The 18,623-nt window shown below is 36.1% G+C and overlaps 1 protein-coding gene across 9 annotated transcripts in view; it reads left to right on the forward strand.

Annotated features, from left to right (window-relative positions):
* The window catches only part of LOC123307349 (transcription factor AP-2-epsilon), a 249,269-nt gene that overhangs the window by 188,166 nt on the left and 42,480 nt on the right, over positions 1–18,623 (forward strand). For 6 of the 9 annotated variants that reach the window (XM_044889620.1, XM_044889623.1, XM_044889619.1 and 3 more), the window contains one exon: positions 774–812. The exons of 1 other annotated variant lie outside the window; for it this stretch is intronic. In XM_044889620.1, coding sequence (XP_044745555.1) covers positions 774–812 — 39 coding nt within the window. Of the gene's footprint in view, positions 1–773; positions 813–7,508; positions 7,889–18,623 lie in introns of those variants that run through there. 2 more of the 9 variants (XM_044889617.1, XM_044889618.1) reach the window with 1 other exon arrangement.

Genomic DNA, 18,623 nt, shown 5'->3' on the forward strand with positions numbered 1-18,623 from the left:
ATACCGTTTCAACCTTGGAAATGAGCTAATATACAGGATGAGTCTTTGATTCGTATAAATATTTCAACAGTAGATTGAGATTAAAAAAAATACCTTTTTCCTTTAACATTTTTTCCGATTCGGCCTTTTTCAAAAGATATAGCCATTTTAAATTTTCATAATGGGCTGTTGTGCTACCCCTGGAAAAACAAAATTATCTTCAGAATAACTAGCTAAATTTGTGACTCTACACATCTGTGGATCTTTTGAACAGCCAAAGTACTTAATTTCCAATTTCACAGATACTTTTTAATTTTTGAACATGAAATTACTCGAAAACGGCGCATTATACGAGAAAATATGAAGAATACTCATTTTACAAATCAGAGCGTCTAACTTAGTTTCAAGAGTTGGGTTTTTTTCCAACCTTATCGAGGGTATGAAATTTCACTGGCGCTACCATGTGTATTCAAGTGTAGTATATCTCTTTTTTCCATCCATTGTGAAGATCTTGATGTTTTCTTTCTAAAAATACGCGCAGTGGTGCTATGAGCTAAGCAAAAATTCCGGTATCTCATGGTCAATTTTCCTGCAATACAACGAACGTTTGAAAGAGAACATCAAGACCCCCATTCCTTCGTGATTGCACCAATGATCCAAGGAATATCATTTGTTCAAGATACATAATTTCCAATTTCTGTATGTATTTTTGCTGCTATTCCTGTTATATGTTAATTGTTTAAATTCATTAGATTGAGTTCGACTTTAACCTTACACTGCTTATTTTTTGGTAGGTTCAAAAACGAATGAAATGGGGTGCACCTGAAAAAAGAGTAAGTACTCACTAACCCGCTTTTTTGCATCTAACAACGCCCTACTCGAACTTCGTAAAACCTAACCCCTTCTTCTTTCTGTTTCCTCGATGTTTGCTTGTTCGGTGAGCGGAAAATAATTTCCGATTTCCGAAGTTATCTTGTCGAAGAAAAATCAGTTACTCTCGATCGCATCAGCTTGATGGTCGATATGGACCGTTTGGATCTGCTGACTCAGAGAGGGTCAACCCTTGAGTTGCTTGAGTGCTAATAACCTGCGCTGGATGAGAATGTTCAATATGGTACGTACACTTACAGTTGTTGAAAGATATACATTTTATCGATCTAGATTTTAACGAGAATAATTACAATGGAAAGACCCAAAAAATCTGTTGAAGAAGAAATTCAATGCTAGTTTTGCCAAACAAATTCTACGTAAACTTACAATTTTCTCAACTTTACCCCCAGTTTTACGAAGATTGAGAATCAACGCTTGATTTATGGATAGACGTCAATTTGTTTTCAATCGATAATTCGCACAAGAGCATTCAGAATATCATACTATCATCAAATTTTCTTCTATAAACATCCATTCAATGATTCTCAATTGATTTTTCTTAGATATATCCAGAAATAAAAAAGTTTTAGTGATTACTATTTGTAAATTGAGTTACTGTCAAAGCAATCGTTGATCGGGCAATCAAAGTTTTGTGAAAACAGCCTGTTTGTCATGTCTTGGAATGAAGATATTAAATCAGTAATTATACAGTAATCGTGTATAATGTCGAATATCATTCGGAAGTCTTCGGTCTGAAATACAGAGTGGGTAAAAAGTAAAGCACAAAATTTATATTTTGTTCTGTAGATGAATGCTAGAATAGGTCAATTTTTATTCTAAGTTACACAATATTTCGTATATAGTTGGCTTCTCATTTTTGCGCCAGAAATGGATAGCCCTCTTTGCACTGAGGATCATTTGATCATCATTTTTTTTTTTTTATTATAGAGATGAAATGGGTTTTTTATATATTTTGAGGTCCATGAATAAACCCTACTTCAGAAGTAACTGATCTTTTTGAAGAGTCATCTTTAACTTTTTTTTCTTAGGATAGTACTTGATGCACTATCTGAAATAAAGAAAATCACATTTCTTAGGTCTATTTTCTGTTTTGTTATACTTAAACGTATAGTTTTCATGATGAAAGAACATAGATCTGCTCGAATGAATTAGAAAACGACCTATACAAGAAAACGCTCGGTGTTTTGTTAATGAAACTGCCCATTCTGACCAAGTCAATGTTGTGCGAACATGTCGTGCCTGTTGAAGTACGAAAATCTTCCTGCATTCCCACCGTAAATTCGATAATAGCCATGACTAAGTGTTATCCGTAAAAGTAACGGCTAAATTTACACTCATTAACGATTTGACCATAAAGGAAACGATTTTCGTTTCTTTACTCTACGGATTATATCAAAGGAATTACTACGATTTATTGTTAATATTAGGCTCTAAATTATAAGTGAATGAGTCAATAGTCGTGATCAAGCAATATTTACGATTTCACACCCGCCTCCTCTTGGACGGGTTCAACCGTGTGTTGCCATTATTCAGGTTGAATATACCTCAGAAGACAAAGAGGGTATTGATCCTCTATGAATTGGAGGGTGTCCGACAGACTCTCATACGAGGATATATTGAAAAATTCTTAGCCTACTATAGAACCAAACAAAATTTCAATGTCAAAATATTATTAATCAACATATTCTCCTCCTTATTGGATACATTTATTACAGTGAACATGCAACGTCTCTAGACCTTTCAAAAAAATGTTTCTTCTTGCTCTGCAAACCAGACCTCCACAGCTTTTATTACCTCCTCGTTGGAAGAGAATTTGAGACCTTTGAAACCTATTTTTCAGTTGAGGAAAGAGCTGATAATCGGATGGAGCCAAATCTGGTGAATAAGGGGGGTGTTCTAGTAATTTAAACACTAACGTCCAGTTTCATAATCAAACCTAAAGTCCCTTTAATTTTAAAGCTTCCTTTAACCCTACTAAAAATGACACTAAAGGAAGCTTTAAGCTTAAAGTAACTTTAAATTTGATTATGAAACTGGACGTTAAATTGACAGTAAAGGAAGCTTTAAGCTTAAAGTGACGTTTAATTCGATTATGAAACTGGACGTAAATCACGAATTTTTTGCATGGCAACATAAGATTTTTGTGGAGGGGCGTTGTCCTGCAAAAACAAAACACCTTTGTATAGCTTTCCGCGTCTTTTCTCTTTAAATTGTAATAGTTATCTCCGAATATTGTCTCTACCCTTATCCAAAAAATCGATCATGACTTCTCCATGGGAATCCCAAAAAAACTGAAGGAAGAACTTTTCCAGCACATTTTTAGACACGAAACTTCTTAGGTATTGTAGAACCAGAGTGTCGCCATTCCATCGATTGTTGCTTTGTTTAGGATCGTAGAAATGTACCCAAGTCTCATCCATAGTAACAATTCTGTTTGAGAAGTCTACATCGTTTTCACATCGAGCACAGATCGAACGCGATGCTTCTACCCTTGCACGCTTTTGGTCAACATTCAAACATTTGGGGATCCATTTTACAGCAATTTTTCTCATGTCCAAATTGACGTGAACTATATGATGAACGCGTTCGTATGAAATGTTCAGTGCCTCAGATATCCGTTTCAGCCCAATTCGGCGGTCTGATTAAATCATGTGATGAACTGCATCGATATTTTCGGTGACTGACACAGAAACTGGCCTTCCCGATCGGTCATCATCTTCAATGGAAAATTTACCTCTTCTGAAGCTTGCAGTCCAATTTTTCACGGTCGCATACGAAGGACATTGATCACCAAGGATATTAAGCATATCATCGTAAATCTGCTTACCTCTTAACCCTTTTAAATACAGGTATTTGATGATGGCTCGATACTCCAATTTTTCGATTTTCACAATTTCGGTGGACATCATCTTTCTTTTAATTTATTGCGTAACTCTGGTTTGCTATTTCGACCTCAAACTTCACACTGACACTCCTAATGAGTTATTGTTCATTGCTATGGTAACGCAATATTTTTTTTATGCATGGAACTGGTCTAGGCTAACAAGATATCAATACATCCTCGTAGACTTGTGTAGCGTGTAGTGTGTAAAAATGAATAAGGAGAGTAGCATCGTAACGAGCGAAAATTAGCAAAGTTATTCATGTCTACATGGGCGGTAAATCAGGATACCTCACCGTTGGTGAGAGTGATAGCTACGCCAAAAAGAATCACCCAAACTGCAGTCGGACCATATATACATCAGAAAGATGAAAATTTTAATTGATAGCGGAACCGACAAAAAGCCGACCGACTGGCCGACAACGAAACAAAACCATCGCGAGCATACAACCAATCAGTCAGAATAACAATCAGTCTTCGGTTGGACATAATGACGCTAAACAGGATGCGACGTGTCACCTCACAGGGCCGTTTGGGGAAGCAGCCTCCTCGCTAGCCTGTAATTTTTCTGGTCTGTGACGGAATTTCTTAATTCGTGTACGATTGCTGAGCCGCAGCATCCATCCAGTCCGTGTCCGCGGTGAAGATTGAGGAGTGTTTACAACTGCGTTTACGTTTTGGATCGTGATGCTCCGCTTCAGATGAACAAAGCAAATGAGGATATGCATGATTGTTTCATGACGGCGGAATTGCGATTCATACGCGTTTTTTTTCTATGCGCAAGTACTGGAGTTCTATGAACCGGCATGGACATCTCGATGTCATCCACTATAGCCACTAACGAAAAAAATGGTCACTTTAATTACAGTTAAGATCCATTTGAAACTCCGGCGCCCAAATAAGTGATAACCTATGTACTTCTTAGAACATGTCAAAATGGAATTTTGAAAATTGACGTTTTTCATTTGAAATTTTAGCACAAAATGTCAACTGTCAGAATTCCGTAGCCTCTATTCTACAAGGCGTTGACGTATTGTACAAGGCACGTGTAGGTATAAAAAATGTAATGAATACGATAATATTTCGTGTTCTGTTTTGACTCACTCAGTTGTGTAGAATTTGCAGCGGTTTTCTGCACAAATTATTCGATACTTGAGAGATTCTTCTGATTTTCGAACTCTCCCATTAAAGTTGTAGTTACCTCCTCACATTTGCAAACGATTGAGACGATACAAATCTGACATTTCGCTCATTGGAAGGAAATTCTCAATCGAGAAATGTTATGAATATCAAATTAGAATCGTGACTTTTCCGTGCAATTGAAAGTGAAATAATGCCCCTCCCGTTCCAATAAAAAATCAAGGATTCCTTCACTATTCGTTGTATCGACTCTGAGACTTCGTTGGGGAATCTGAAAAAAAGATCCCTTAGTTCATTTAATAAATTTATTCCCAATTAATCCTCACATTTTAGCAAATGTGAAAGTTCTTGTGTTTGTTTGTTTTTCCTATCCTTAATCCTTCACCAAATAGATATCACCCTTTATATATTCTTTTGAATGTAAGCAATACATTTTTGGTTATCAAACAATATAGCATATGTATGAGTTTTAGCAAAGGTTAGTGTAACGGGGGACCATACAATTTGGAGTATGATATAAGAGCTTAGGGAAAAACCTCTGTAAGAAACCTTGTCTCCCCGTGAGTAGTGTAGTGATGATAAATTTGTTAACAGAATAAGCTTTTAATACTGAAGGGCTTCTTTTCCATTGATATACAAATTTCTGTATTCCTTTTCATTTCGAAGTAACATTTGAAACAAAGAAACATAGCAGAAAACGAGAAAATATGTGAATAATAAAGCTTTCATCAAAACTTATTGGAAGACTTGATGATGAATGGAGAAAAAAATAAATAATCATATGGGTACATAACTTGTCCTTTATTTTCACTGGGAGGAATATAATCTCTGCGTCAAAATTCTTCAGCTGATCATAATGGAGGATCATCCTCGTCGTTAGAAATGCCTTCAGTACTCAAATTAATAATAGAACTAACTTACCACGGGTATCTTCTCCATATTCCTGTTACATTACATTACACGGTTGAAATTAGCAACCCTTACTTTATTTCATATCAAATCTTTTTTTCGAGATGAAGTTTCATGAAATAGAATTATACGAGGATATATTGAAAAATTCTTAGCCTACTAAAGAACCAAGCATAATTATCAATGTAGAGTGGTCAGTAATGTCGAATAGTAATCTCCGGTTATTGTTCTACCCTTATCCAAAAAATCAATCATGATTACTTCATGGCAATCCCAAAAAACTGAAGCAAGAATTTTTCCAACAGATTTTTGGACACGAAACTTCTTAGGTCTTGGAGAACTAGAGTGTCGCCATGCCATCGATTGTTGCTTTGTTTCTGGATCGCAGAAATGTACCCAAGTCTCATCCATAGTAACAATTTGGTTTGAGAAGTCTACATCGTTTTCAAATCGAGCACCAGATCGAACGCGATGCTTCTACCCTTGCACGCTTTTGGTCAACATTCAAACATTTGGAGATCCAATTTGCAGCAATTTTTCTCATGTCCAAATTGACGTGAACTATATGATGGACGCGTTCGTATGAAATATTCAGTGCTTCAGATATCCGTTTTAGCCCAATTCGACGGTCTGATAAGATCATGTCATGAACTGCATCGATATTTTCGGGGACTGACACAGAAACTGGCCTTCCCGATCGGTCATCATCTTGAATGAAAAATTTACCTCTTTTGAAGCTTGCAGTCCAATTTTTCATGGTCGCATACGAAGGACATTGATCACCAAGGGTATAAGCATATCATCGTAAATCTGCATACCTTTTAACACTTTTAAATACAGGTTCTTGATGATGGCTCGATACTCCAATTTTTCGATTTTCACAATTTCGGTGGACATCTTCTTTCTTTTAATTTATTGCGTAACTCTGGTTTACTGTTTTGACCTCAAACTTCACACTGACACTTCTAATGAGTTATTGTTCGTTGCTATGGTAACGCAATATTTCTTATGCATGGAACTAGTCTAGGCTAAATAGATATCAATGTATCCTCGTAAATTAAAATCTTTGTTCTGTTTACGAATTTTTTTTATTCTTGAATTTTTTTCCCAAAACTGATAGCTGAAGAGAAAAACTATATTTCATAATTATTTCAATAAATTCAGTTGAATACACTGAAGATGTAAAATGTGGAAAGATTCATTATGAATGCTGGAAATGACCACCTCTACCTTCTTTGCTTTATTGGAATTTAAAAAAAAATAAAAACACATCGGAAAGGGATGGGCTGAAACTTTGTTATAGGAAAGACCCATCTTAAGTCAAGCTACAGATTTCCATTCTGATTTCTCTCAATATTTTTACTTCCAACATCATTCTACCCATCATTTGGGCTGGTACTGCGCAAATTCCTCGCATCCTCGCATTACACTCGTCAGAAATCGAAATATGTACTCTCATTCGACCAACAAAGAACTCGTTAACCCAATTACACTACCACATCTCGATTACGCCGAGCGATCAGCAAATGATTACTTTTCGGCGATTGGTCTCGACTTAATGGGACGAATTCCTCTCCCGAAAACCCATCGCCGAAAGGCTGGCCGCTCGGACGTCGGCAACGGCCACGACCCAGCATCTCTCCGCAAGAAGGAGATACACAACTCTCTTATTTCTCATCCCTCCCTCTTCTGTGGTCAGTTGCCGCGAGCAAGTATCGCCTCAGTCGCCCGGAGCCTTCCTTACTAGTCATAACCTCTTGCCATATAACATGTGCCTTGTAGTTTCGCGAGTGCCACCAACCACCTGAAGCGACATTGCCATATTTTCCCCCCGAGTAACACGTGACGTGAATAACAACAATAACAATGGATAACCCGGACTCCCCGGACTCGCTGGCCAGCGATCAGCTATCCGTGGACCTGCTCAGTCCGCGTTCGAAGAGGAGGTCTAATGTTGTCACCTGCGACATGGTCGACAGGAGAGACGGTACCCCCGATGTTGTCGGAAAAAACACAAACAACAATGACGTGGGGTTCGTGCTCATGGAGGATCAGTCGCCGGAAAATGCGAATGAAGAGGAGGACGATGTACGTATGACACCCGGAGTTTTCCGTCTTCGAAATAGTACCTATAGTAGTTGACGCAGTTGAAAAATTAACGTTTTTAATGATCGACAACGTCTATGTTTATAAACATCCTTCTATCACTTTTATATAGGTTAGTTTATTCATGAGTAATGTCGTATTTGGATATTCTTTCAGTTCTCCAGTAAATACAGGTTTTTTTATAAATGATTATAACATCGTAGAATGTAGAAATATTCTCATTTCGCAGATTTCAAAAGTTCACGAAATTTCGCGAAGAATTGGGAATATAATAAACTGATAGCCTCTCAATTCGGAAATTCCATAATATTTATTAGTATGAAATGCCAAATAATGATGTGTTGTTTGATTCATAATTTTAATCATTCATAAATTTCGTGTTTTGAGCTTATTGTGTGGTGGAATGAAATGCTCTCTAACGATGGCAATTTTTAGTTTTTTCTTAGAAACCAGATACCGACAGAAATTATATTCAGCATAGATTTTATGGGAGCCAAAAGGCAATCGAAAAAAATTTGGTGATGTTCTTCTATAATGGCAAGGCGTAGAAAAAGCAACCCCAAAATGTGTTTCGCAAAAAACTTTTTTCCTTATTCATAATACCCGTCAAAAATTGACCTTTGGTAGCTTGATTCAATTTGAACAAATAAGGCCCTTCTAATTTCTTGCTGAAAGAACAGTTTTTGAGATAAAAATTATTTATCTACAGTAATGGAGTCGAATAAGCAGGATAAGAATTTGTCTGTTACTCCCCATGAAATGTCGATTTGAAATTGCCATTTAAAAAAATTTTTATATGAAAAATCCACACTATTTTTTTCAATAAATAATTAGCTCTATCCAATCAGATCAATAATTCGAGATTTTATTTAGTAACTTAATTGTAGAACACGTTCGAAAATCTTATCGAGTAAGAAAAAAAAAAAGATGTCTAAATACGTTTCAAAACGATATATCAAAAAATTTCAACTCTACATAGATGTATTCGTAGTTTCGTAGATATGGATGCTGTTTTTCGTACAATATTTTTGTATTCCATTAAAAAAATTATAATAAATGAATTCAAAATCAGAAAAGAAGAATCTGCAAAATTTCGTACTGAAAATTTTTATTTTTTTTTTACGGATAAACAACTCATTTACTGAGAGTACTACAGTTTGGTCAAAATTCGTTGTCTACTGAGAGGATCTCGAGAACTATAGCAGCTAAAAAAGAACGGATGACATATTTTCAAGCTCTTTTTCAGAGAAACAAAGAATGGTAAAAACCGTAGCCTCCTACGATTTTTCGTTTTTTGGTTATTAGCAAAAAATGAGATTTTGATCATTTCGAAAACTTCTCATAACTTTTATGGCTTTGAAGTTACAGATCTGAAACTTGAACCTTCTGCAGGCACTTTTTTAGTTGGAATCCTTCGACAAGCTCAAAATATTTCTTCATTTCGAATCATTAGGTGAACTTTCATTGATTTTGTTATTTTTGAATTGGAAAAAATCTTTCGTCAGTAGATTCTACATACAAAAGTTCCTAAGAAGGTTCAAGTTTCAGATCTGTAACTTCGAAGACAAAAAAGTTATAAGATCTTTTCGAAATCGTCAAAATCTCAATTTTTGTTGATAACTCAAAATCTAGTAATGATGGGCCGGTTCTCTGTTCAGATTTGGATTAGTCACGATAGTTTCTTTCTGAATTACAGAGTACAATTAGTTCAAACTTTGTATCCTTTTCATCAATCTTCTTTCAAGATTAATATTTTTTTTCTTTTCAATATCTAGTAGCATCTAATGATATTCTCAGAAATAATGGCCAAAATGCAATTGTAAAAGCTTTCATCAGTAATATTTCCAGCTGCGATTCTGAAAAAATACTTTTTGAAATGGTTCAAATAAAAAAGACATTATCAGAACAAATATGTCTCGTCTCATCTCAATTCAATATGGAACTTCGAGAATTATACGGGGTGTTCACTTTCAAGGGTATAGACCTTCAACAAGCAGATTTATACCTTTCGATTTGTACAGGGTGTCTAATTTAATCCAGTACCGTCACCAAGTTTTCACGTCTCTGACAAATTACAACTCTATTTTAGTTGTACTCAGCCTCTGGCTTAACCCCTACTTCGTAGATTTATGGCTCATCATCATATTTCCGTCATAACTTAACCGTTTGACTTAGGTCGGCGCAAACAGATTTTATTGTTTCTGAAGACGTTTCTACCTGGGTATTCTCTCTAGGTGGAATCGTTCCTCCGGTCCGGTGCCGGATACATGAAACAGATTTGTTTCTAGGAAATTGTACGGAATCCGGTTTGGTTTCTTCTGCCATGTCTTCATTGAAGAAAATTCAATGAATCACCGTCAGATTCGTAGATATCCCATACGGACGATCGTCGTTCTGTTCGCGAAATGTTACCGACCTTCGATCGCATATAATTTTGATTAATAGTTCGCGACTTCTTAGAGCCGGTTAAACCATAAATCTTCGCGTGGAGAAAAAATTCGCGAATGCGGTAAGGAAGCTAACGGATATTCAACTATCTCATTTACGAATCGAGGAAGGAATGCGCAATACAGACTGTTTCAAAATTCAACACGATAATTTGTATGTTTGAATAATTTCAAGACAAAAATTTCTTATGGACATAGGTGTGCAAACGCTTGGTTACGAGGCTACAGGGTGTTCAAATTTCGTTTTGCTTACTTCCTAGAGTTTTGGACATCTTTCGCTCAAATTTGAAACATACAGTGGTCTAAAGGTTCTACATAATGGGACAAGCTATCTAATAGACAAAATCGACAGGGTGATATTTTTCAGGGGTCGTTTCCACTGTATCTCCGCGGTACACAGAAAAGAAACAAAAAATGCCGGTGAGCTGACGATGCTAAATGATGTAGAAAGAAAAAAGGTTCTATGATGAAAAGATGTAAAAGAAATCGTTAGTTGTACATACTCGGGCGTGTCAGATTAAGATACTGTATATTCCCTATATGGAATGTGACTCTGACAGTTTGCGTGGTGGGGCTGGCCGTATAGAAGAGTTGAAAATGTAAAAAAAAAAATTTTCGAGCGTGTCAGATTTTTAGAGGATATGTAAAATGAACCCAAAGGAATCTACTTTTCGAGAGACTGACAAGGTTACAGTGGTCCTTTGAAAATGCAAAAAAATCGTTACTTGTACAGGGTGGGCAAATTTCGATGTTTAAGCACTACAGCTTTTAAACCAGTGGAGATAGACAAAATCTAATACCTACCCCATTCTCGTTCTCTTTTTCTGAGAAACTAACAAGAGTAGTAGTCATTTTTGGCCACCTTCTTTTGTTTTCGAGTTATAAGCGAAAATTTTTTATTATTTTTATTGATGCAAACCATATGTGTTATATATTTTTGAAATCAGTAAAAATTAAGCTTTAAAAATATTGCACAGAAATCTAGTGTTCCCATTCAAAAAAACATAACTTTGGGTCATAGCTTCGTAATTAAAAATCCTGCTAAAAAGGCAAGCACGCCACTGGATTCTACTTAAAAAAGTGCCTGTATAATGTTTTCATTTCAGAGCTCTATCATCAGTATTAGTAAATCACCATTTTTCCAATTTTCGCTTATAACTCGAAAACAAAAGAAGGTGGCCAAAAATGACTACTACTCTTGTTAGTTTCTCAAAAAAAGAGGAGAAAATGGGGTATCAGATTTTGTCTATCTCCTCTGGTTCAAAAGTTGTAGTGCTAAAACATCGAAATTTGCCCACCCTGTACATAATCGAGCGTGTCAGATTTTCATACAGATCGTTAATCTCACTGTTGCAGATGTGTTGGCCCATTAATGTGATACTAACCAGGGGTTTTCTGAATCTGACTGTATAAAGATGGTAACAAGGCATTCTTTTGAAACATCTCTGATTTGTGACCCTTATATGGAAAATTTTTATTGTTTCGGCTTGTTGAAACTGTCAGATTATATTTTTTCCGTTGTTCCCAAATCATTAGCTTCAAAATATGAAAAAAATTCCACCGCGCTCGAAAATGTACACGTGACTTTTTTTTTTGTAAGTTTGGCACCCTCCCACACATTTAAATCACACCCAAATTGTCAGATTAAGAGAATATGTACCTAAATTTGAACATGTAATTAACCACATATATCTTAATTTGACATGCTTGAGTATGTAGAATGAGCGTTATTTCCACTATTCTGACAAGCTGTCCTAGACAATTCCCCCCATATACAGGTCTGATTTTTGGTATAGAGGTGCTCTACAGGATCCAAGGTATCTCCCCTTATATTAATCTGACACGCTCGAGTAAATCCCGAATTTTCCTCTTGGACTCCCCAACTATTAGGACCAAATGTAAAAAAATTGAAGATTTGTTCAAAATCTCAACGATAACTTTTTTTTCCCTCTAAATCTCACTATACAACAATTTTGTCAAGTGCGACCTGATGCAACTAATCAGATAGACTCTGAAGTACTGTACCATCATATGTTTATGTTTTGTTTCGTTTTCCGATGCCGGAGTCACCTTCTACAGTTCCGTACTTGAAATTTTGTCGAACTAGAGCTCAGCCATCTTGAATATTTTATATAGACAATTTTTGGTTAAATAACTCATTATGATCACTTCTACCTTCTGTCAAAAAAGCCTCACCTTTGAAAGCACCCCTCATTTCGAATTGAATAGGTAAAATTTGATTTGAAGTGAAGGAAAGATTTCTTGTTTTGGGTTTTTGAGCAACTTTTCGAAACTTCGAATATTTGCCCCCCTCCCTACCCTTTGTAGATGAAACAAAGTAGGGGAGACTGGGGAGGGTTGATACGTTTTTTGGAATTTTTATTCTGGAAACTGAATTATATGAAGAAGCAGGACTTTTCTTATATTATATAATTCTTCAATTAATCGTTCAACAAAATAAATATAGAAGTCGCAAAACATAAACATCTTATTCTGTACAGAACGTTGAACACAAAAACATGCAAACTGTCTCAAGCCTCCCCACATATGGGAGGATTGATACGATGTACTGGGAGAGTAATCGATAGGATTATTCAGCTCAGTAGGTAGGTCAGCAATGATACTGGCTTGCTTTGATCCCATAGGTGTAGAAAAATCAGGAAATTGTCAGTTAGTCACTTCCACACAAGAAAAGTCGGCCTCGTTAAATACATGGGGATTGTACGGTTTTTAAAAATCCCTTTGATACGTTGGATGGTGAAGACGCCTTCATGTAGGCCTATCCAACTAGCTACGGAATATTTTTTGAAGATGATACATGTATCAGGCCTCCCCACGACAAATGTCTCAAACCTCCCTGAAAGCAATTTTTAAAGTGATTTATGTTTTCATCTTATACTCATATATTTTGAAAAGCGAATAAAACTGTAAATTGAGTAGTTTTATGCATATTTCCCAGTGAAATGTTTGTTTATGCCGAAGAATTAATGCATGATCATAAAACCCTTAGGTAACTTGAGTAAAAACTTACAATTTCTCACCTCGAAACAGTCTTCGTTGAATATTTCACAAACAAACTACTGTTAGCCTTACAGATTAACGTCACGCAATGCCCTCTGCCAAAGAATAGTGTTCACTAGTATAATACTTTTGAAAACGGCTACAAATCGCGGATATAAGCCTGTATCAAGCCTCCCCATGTATCAATGCTCCCTAGTCTCCCCTATGTATTGAAAAGGAGTCTGTAATCTTCTCTCGTACAATATCATCTTGTTATTAAAAATTCTGCTAAAAATCGAATTATCCATATTTTCTGTTGAAGTGGTATGGGAAAGAGCACGTTGTATGCATCATTGATTGACCCTGCACATCCCTACACGGTCCAGTCCTCAATATCATCCTCAACAAACGGTGGATCTACCAAAATCCGAAGAATGCCGACGAAACAGTTCCGCGGGCGTGCGAAAAGTGATAATCACGCAAAACCCCGCTTGTCCGAAGGCCAAAATGAACCGTTAGCGTGCCGGAGAACGGGCCAAACCTGGAGACGACCGCAGAATCCCCCCAGCCATCAGACATCCATCAATTCGAACAACAAAGCCGGACGGCGGAGACATCGACGCTGGGTCAAGCCACGAACAGGTAGACGCCCCGGGTAAAATGGGATACCCGCCCGCGGGGGATACAGGTACGGTCGTCGTCGCTTTTGTCGGAATGCGCATCTGAGCCGCAAGACGCTTTTAGCAACCATTCTCACCTGATGACCTTCCCGGAAACGCTGCCGTCGGAATTAGAAGGTGTACCACGGTGCATTAGACGCGGTCGTTCACGAGGCTATAGAACGACACAGGTTTATGATGGGTTTTCGTGATTCGATAAGTGGACGGAACGAAAGGTTTTTCGAGAATTTTCGGGAAATCGATGAGTGGTGGAGAATACGAATTTGTTTGAACTAATCCTCGGTCTTCTTATTCAAATCTGTCCACAAAATTATACCCGATGTTAAGGGAAAGTAATACCTCAAGAATCTCCATTCAAAAACGGCATTCACTAGTTCCTAATTTACGCTTTCAATTCATACATGTGAAGCCTTGATTTTTTTTTAAATTGAAGTTAAAGGACGTCTTGATATCACCCCGTCTCTTTTTTTCCAATTTTAGTTTTTTCATGAGAAAAAAAACTTGAACTTTAGTGTCAGTAAAACTTAACGACGGGTTGACATCGTCGATTCTATTCTTTATATATTGCAAAGACTTTCATAGCGATATATGCCAAAATTACGCTGAAATTCAGGAATAACTGAAACTTCCTAATATTCCTAATATTACCTCTCACGTGGTAATTTCTACTTTTTAACTGACTCAGTTCGTAATTCAGGCAATTGCTCAAAGATGTGACAGATTTTCGTATTCGCTATAGCATCCGTAAAGCAACCAATGTCGATCGTCTTGATCTCAAATCGTATGTACCTACCACTTCCCTTTAAGAATGTGGTAAAAATACGGTAGCACTTTGTCGACAAACCATGTCACAAGCACTTTGAATTTAGGAATCTCAATTTTGCCAAGCTGGTTCTACACCAATTTTTTCAAATGACCGCGCGCATATTCATGCTATCCCAATTTGCTTGATTTTGACTGTTTCTGGTTTCCTTCTATATATAGACTAGATAGCTAAAAACGTTGAGAGGAGTTCTGGGCTCAATTTTCGTGAAAAGTCCATTAGTGTGAACCGTTTTTTGATATTTTGTCTTGAAGATATGACCAAATTTTGATATTTTGTCGATTTCGAAAATGTGCCATAACTGCTTCATTTTCGGAAATGTCTAAAAACGATAATTACTTTTTACAGGCATTTTTTCACTGGGAATACGACACTCTAGGTATTCGTTTTTTTAGTTATTTTGTACTGAGGGTAGAAAAAAAAAACAACTTTTTTTAAATACGAATGCTTTTTATCTCATATCAAACGAAAAAATTTCATTTTCAAAAATGTATACAGGGTTTCCTTCACCATTTCTTTCGAATCGGCTAGGTTTGAAGGATACAGTATGTTGAAAAACCATTAAAAAAAAATGTTATTTTTAGTTCTACCACAAAAACGGTTTTATCGAATGAAATGAATTTCGGAATATAATTTTTCATTTATTTGATTGATCTTTTTGGAACACAAGATATCACCTACGTCTTCTAGAGTTTCATTACGATCATACGTACCATAAAGATACCAAAAGTTCAAAGAATCCAACTCTTGAAACTGACTTGGACGCTATCTAATGAATATTTGAACGTTTTGTAAAATAAAAGTATTCCTCATATTTTTTCGTATGATGCGCCGTTTTCGAGTAATTTGTTAAACTAAAAATATCACTGAAATTCGAAAAATTGGCTACTTTGACCGAATGCAACTCTGTTTAAAAGATCCACAGATGTGTAGTATCACAGATTCACTAGTTATTCTGAAGGTAATTTTGTTTTTCCAGAGGTGGCACAGCTCATTATGAAAACTCAAAATGGCTATATCTTTTTATCAGGGCCGAACCGGAAAAAATGGTACAGAAAAAAAGTGCTTCTTTTGACCTCAAGAACCTATTGTCAAAATCTTTGCAATAGTCAAAGACCCACCCTGTATATGTCGATATATTACTTACATCTTCAAGGCAAAATCAGCATAAAAGTGAAATAATCACTAACTGTTGAGTCTCACATAGATTATATGAATTGGTCATAGAATATTTCAGTATAATGGTAAAGGTCATAAAAAGATATGGAATTTGCACGTTTTCTAGCTCTTTCTCAAAAAATGGCAGAAACCGTAGCCTCCTACCATCCTTCGTTTTTGAGTTATGTATTTGCAAAAATTTAAATTTTGACGATTTCGAAGAGTTCTCTTTTTTCAGATTGTCAGTGTATATTCTACGTAAAAAAATGCCTGCGGAAGGTACAAGTTTTAGATCTGCAACTAGAAAGACAAAAAAGTTACTTTTCAAACGTCAAAATCTCAATTTTTGCTAATAACTCAAACACGAAGAATCCTATGGTTTTCAACATTCTTTGTTTCTCTGAAAAAGGACCTGGAAAGGTGCCATCTGTTTTGCTCTAGCTGTGCTAGTTTCCGATATTTCTCACTGGATATCAAATTTGGGACACAGTGCATTGGATGTCCCAAAATTAGGTTGAGTACCATTATATTTTTCAACCTAATCTTAGGTCACCCTGTACACATTTATCATCAGATAGTTGGAATATAATGAACCGTTGTAAACAATGACCTTACACAGTGCCGTATACTTCCGAATAATCTCAGAAATTCATAATTTTCCAACTGTGATCAATGCATTGCTTCCTGAACGCTTCAAAAACCGCCGAATTGTTCACCTACCTACTCACTCGAGGTTTCATGAATGAAAACGTAGTAACATCCACATAGCCGACAAAAATGAAACGTTTCCCTGATGAATATTCAGAATGGGCTGTTTATGCGGGCATCTAGATTTGAAACACGATCGAGACACTGGTCTCGTAATTTATGTATGTAACGTTAGAAATATGTAATACACTTGATAACTACTTTTTTACATATGGAATTTATGTTGTTATTATACATTCAATAAATTGGTCTAACGTTAGATGTAACGTTAGGTCTCGAGGATACCAGATTTATGGTGAGAATATTTTGGGTTACGCAGAGGATTTGACGAAGGTGTGGCTGGTGCATAGATTGTCCGACAAAAACACTGAATTTTATGGTTAATAATCCGCGATTACTTCAATTCATCATAATAAACATTTGTAGGCAACAGATACCTATGTAGACATGAAGCAAAATCAGTGCTTGCATCATCGGTGTATATATTCTAATATTCTATTAATATTGTTCATTTATGAGAAATCGAATGTTTACTCTTTTCTATTTGAATGGTTTTTTGCTCCTCGTTCAATAACTTTTGGATTTTTTTACTTTCTTATCATCCATTTCGATTCAAAATCTGAAAATTTGTGAACCCAGAACAAACGTTCTGGGTTATTATATATATCAAATGTATCTTTTGATCGTATGTATTCGTATACGACTATTGATGACTGTTTTACAGAATTTTTCAATATTGTTAATTACTGTTTAGAGAAAACATGCCCTATGAGGCAATCTAATTTTAAGGTTAACAACAATAAAAATTGGATTAATGGGGAGGTTATTGAAGCCAGCAAAATGTTAAAAAATTTAGGATGGTTGAAAAAAAATTTGAACAATCAAAATTCTTGTGAAATTTATAGGAGGGCTAAAATTGATTTCAGGAAATTACTCAAAGAAACTAAGATGAATTATTATCGGGATATGTTAAATAGTTCATCTAATAAGAACAAAACTGTATGGGATATTGTGAATAGGGAAACAGGACGGAAAAAAATTTCTCGACAGAGCATCTCGCTCAAACAAGATGGAAAACTATATTCCGATCCCTCTGAGATTGTTGATATGTTTGCTGAGTATTTTTGCTCTATTGCACAAACAAGTTTGAGAAATCATTTTGGTAGTGCACCTTCACTTGCATGTACTACATCTCTATTATCATCGAATACCTTTTTTTTCTTTCCAGTAGTTGGAGAGGAGGTCATTGACACGGTCTTATCTTTAAAAAACATAAAAAGTACTGGTGTAGATAACATTTCTGTTGAGGTATTGAAAGCCATTGTGAACGTCGTTGCTGATCATTTCGCACATATTATAAATTTATCCATTAACACTGGCAAATTTCCTTCATTTCTTAAATCGGCTTCAGTCATTCCTCTATTGAAAAAAAACGATCCTTGCAATATTGCAAACTATCGTCCCATTTCGATTCTTAGCGTGTTCTCTAAGATTTTCGAGAAAATCGTATACCATAGAATGATGTCATTTCTGAGTCGGTTCAAAATCATAACAAGCTGCCAACACGGCTTTCGTCAGGGTAGGTCCACTGAAACAGCGGCTTTTTCATTTGTTGACTTCGTTTATAAGAAATTAGATGAAGGTCATTATGTTGCAGGTCTCTTTTTCGACCTTACACGTGCATTTGATGTGCTATCGCCGGAATTCTTGGAGAGTAAGCTCTACAACCTGGGTTTTCGTGGGGTTTTTTTGGAATGGATCAGGAGTTTCATTGTTGATCGTACTTTAAATGTAAAAATTGGAAATTTTTCATCTTATAAGGCTAAAGTGTTTCTGGGGGTACCACAGGGCTCTGTTTTGGGACCGCTATTGTTTCTTCTCTTCATAAATGATCTACCGGA

This window comes from Coccinella septempunctata, chromosome 2, assembly GCF_907165205.1.
Source record: "Coccinella septempunctata chromosome 2, icCocSept1.1, whole genome shotgun sequence".
Taxonomy (NCBI): Eukaryota; Metazoa; Arthropoda; class Insecta; order Coleoptera; family Coccinellidae; genus Coccinella; species Coccinella septempunctata.